We start from the raw sequence: 2,245 nt of genomic DNA on the forward strand, positions 1-2,245 counted from the left end.
AAAAAAAAAAAAAAAGTGCAAATAAGGAAATAACCCAAAACTAGGCTGCTGGTATCTTTCTTCAACTCTCCACACAGAAGCCCAGCAAAGACACCTGCCATGAGAATTCCTGGAGTGATGCCAGCCTTTCTGTGTGAGCCACAGGCATGGCAACCAAGGGACATCCACCTAGTGGTGCTGCACAAGACTGATGCGCTAACATTACACTGAAGGCTGCCCTGTCCACCTGTTCCTCATCCATAAGTCCTTAACCTCTCCCTCCCTACGCCCAGATAATAGTTAAGATCTGCCTTCCCCCTACTCCCTTGACTTGCCACTGTTCTGAACTATTCCCCTTTACCATAGCTGGCTATATCTGACTCCCAAGGCTCTTCCAGGCCTCCCTGAGAAGAAAACTGTCTATCAAAAAAAAAAAGGAGGCGGGTACAGAGGAACCACAGGTCAGGTGGAGAGGGAGCAGCAACTACTCCATTTGAGGTCTTTTCCCAAAATGAAAACACTTGCAGCAGCCGTTTTCCAAATATTTAAAAATTTCGACCTTTGTTTTAAATAAACGTCTGACTTTTCTCCGCCTTGGTTCAAATTCCACCCTCTGCTACTTAAAACCAGACTCAGCCCACCAAACTCCGGAGTTCAAGTTGGTTCGCCGAACATGCAGAGAACCTGAAGACTCCTTCTCCTTTGATGCTGCTGGTTTTGAAGACCCTTTCTCCTTCGATGCCAACCTCTCCAGGTAGCGCTTCTGAGCCCCCTAGGCGCCACCTCGGCTCTGGCAGCTGGGATATGCGAGAGGACCCCCCAGGCTGTCCGTCCTCTCCCCCGCAGACCGGCACGGCCCTGCACCTCATCTACTCGCCTCTCCAGACTTCCTTCCATCAGCGCTGCCGCCCCCTTGCAGCCCGCCTCTTCCCCCCCTCGACCTGGGGCATCAAACCCTGAAAGAAAATGGTCCCATGAAAGCAATGAAAAACTCAAGCTAAAGAGCAGGCGGCGGGGAGTAATGAGAACGTAACCAGGTGTTTGAAAAGGGAAATCACCCCAAGGAAAATAATCTAATGTCCCCACTGCAGGGACCTCTCCTGACCCCATTTTTCTCCTTCCGGAGCGCTCCACAGAGCACCAACTGAGTAAGGGCGGGTACCCCAAGTCCAACCTCCCTCTAATAACCCGAACAACTTGGAATCCCCCCGTTGGAAAGCCAAAGTTAGAAAGGGTTCAGCGCACCTCAGTTCACCCCCTCGTTACACAGAGAAGGAAGTGGGTCCAAGCGAAAAGGCCGACCGAAGCGGAACACACTCGCTACCCAGCTGCGGAGAGCAACGCGCGCCCCGCCCTGCCCGTCCCGCCCCCGACGGGAGGGCCGGTCCACTGCCTGAGCTCTGCCAGCTGCCCGCCTGCCGGGGGTACCAGGGTCTAGGATCCCCTCCCTGCAGGACCCCGAGTGGCCGTGGCCCCGCCCAGGTCTCCTCCAGCTTGTCCTCTAGCAGTGAGTTCCCGTGCCGGAGTCCCGCAGACTTACGAACAGGCCGTCCGCAGAGGCCAGAAGCAGCGGCACCAGCAGCAGAGAGAACATGCGAACTAGGAGTCCTGGCATGATCACTCTCCAGCCTCCCAGCTCCGCAGTCTGCACCCAGGCCAGCCGCTCGGCGTCATTTGAAAGAGGACCCGCAGCCTGGCACCGCCCCTCGCCCGCCCAGCCACCGGCCGGGGCACTTGCTCCGCCCCGCGGCTGCAAAGCCCGGCGGTGGGTGGGGCCTGGGGGGTCACGCGCTGCCTCGTGATGCCGGGACGGTGATATCTGCGTTTTGCTAGCCTCTGCTGGAGGAAGATACTATTTGGAATGGCAATCTGGAGGCCCTGCTGTCAGCAGCTTGATAAAGCGCCTGTGGGTTATATATTGACAAGGGTCCTCTGCTGCCCGGAGAGAGCTGAAGAGGGAAATTTTATACTGGCTCTTCGGAAAACCAGACCAGGGGTTTGCAAAGTGTGGTCCCTGGACCAACCATAACAACATCACCAGAAGCTTGTTAAAAATGTAAATCCTGGGGTCCCATGCCCAAAGCTCTGAATCAGAAACTCTAGGGTTAGGGCCCAGATTTTTGTAATTTTACAAACTGTGCAGATTATTACCATGAACACTGAAGTTTGAGAACCACTGCTCTAGATTATGACGAATTAAGAGGTATGGTTCAACCATAGCAAAATAATTCCCAATACCTGTTCCAAAGCTCCAGAGTGTGCAGAA

General features: G+C 54.5%; 2 protein-coding genes across 2 annotated transcripts in view; both read right to left on the reverse strand.

The window, feature by feature from the left end:
• TMPPE (transmembrane protein with metallophosphoesterase domain) overlaps positions 1–1,532 on the reverse strand; it is a 5,540-nt gene extending 4,008 nt beyond the window's left edge. Inside the window, exon 1 of the mRNA XM_012805917.2 lies at positions 1,520–1,532. The gene's annotated coding sequence lies outside the window, so the exon portion shown is untranslated. The remainder of the gene's footprint in view (positions 1–1,519) is intronic.
• The window catches only part of GLB1 (galactosidase beta 1), a 96,241-nt gene extending 94,541 nt beyond the window's left edge, over positions 1–1,700 (reverse strand). Inside the window, 1 exon segment of the mRNA XM_023513134.1 lies at positions 1,520–1,700. Coding sequence (XP_023368902.1) covers positions 1,520–1,594 — 75 coding nt within the window. The 5' untranslated portion in view covers positions 1,595–1,700.
• Between the last annotated feature and the right edge of the window lie 545 nt (positions 1,701–2,245).

This window comes from Otolemur garnettii, unplaced genomic scaffold, assembly GCF_000181295.1.
Source record: "Otolemur garnettii isolate 467f Iridium unplaced genomic scaffold, OtoGar3 scaffold00002, whole genome shotgun sequence".
Lineage (NCBI taxonomy): Eukaryota > Metazoa > Chordata > Mammalia > Primates > Galagidae > Otolemur > Otolemur garnettii.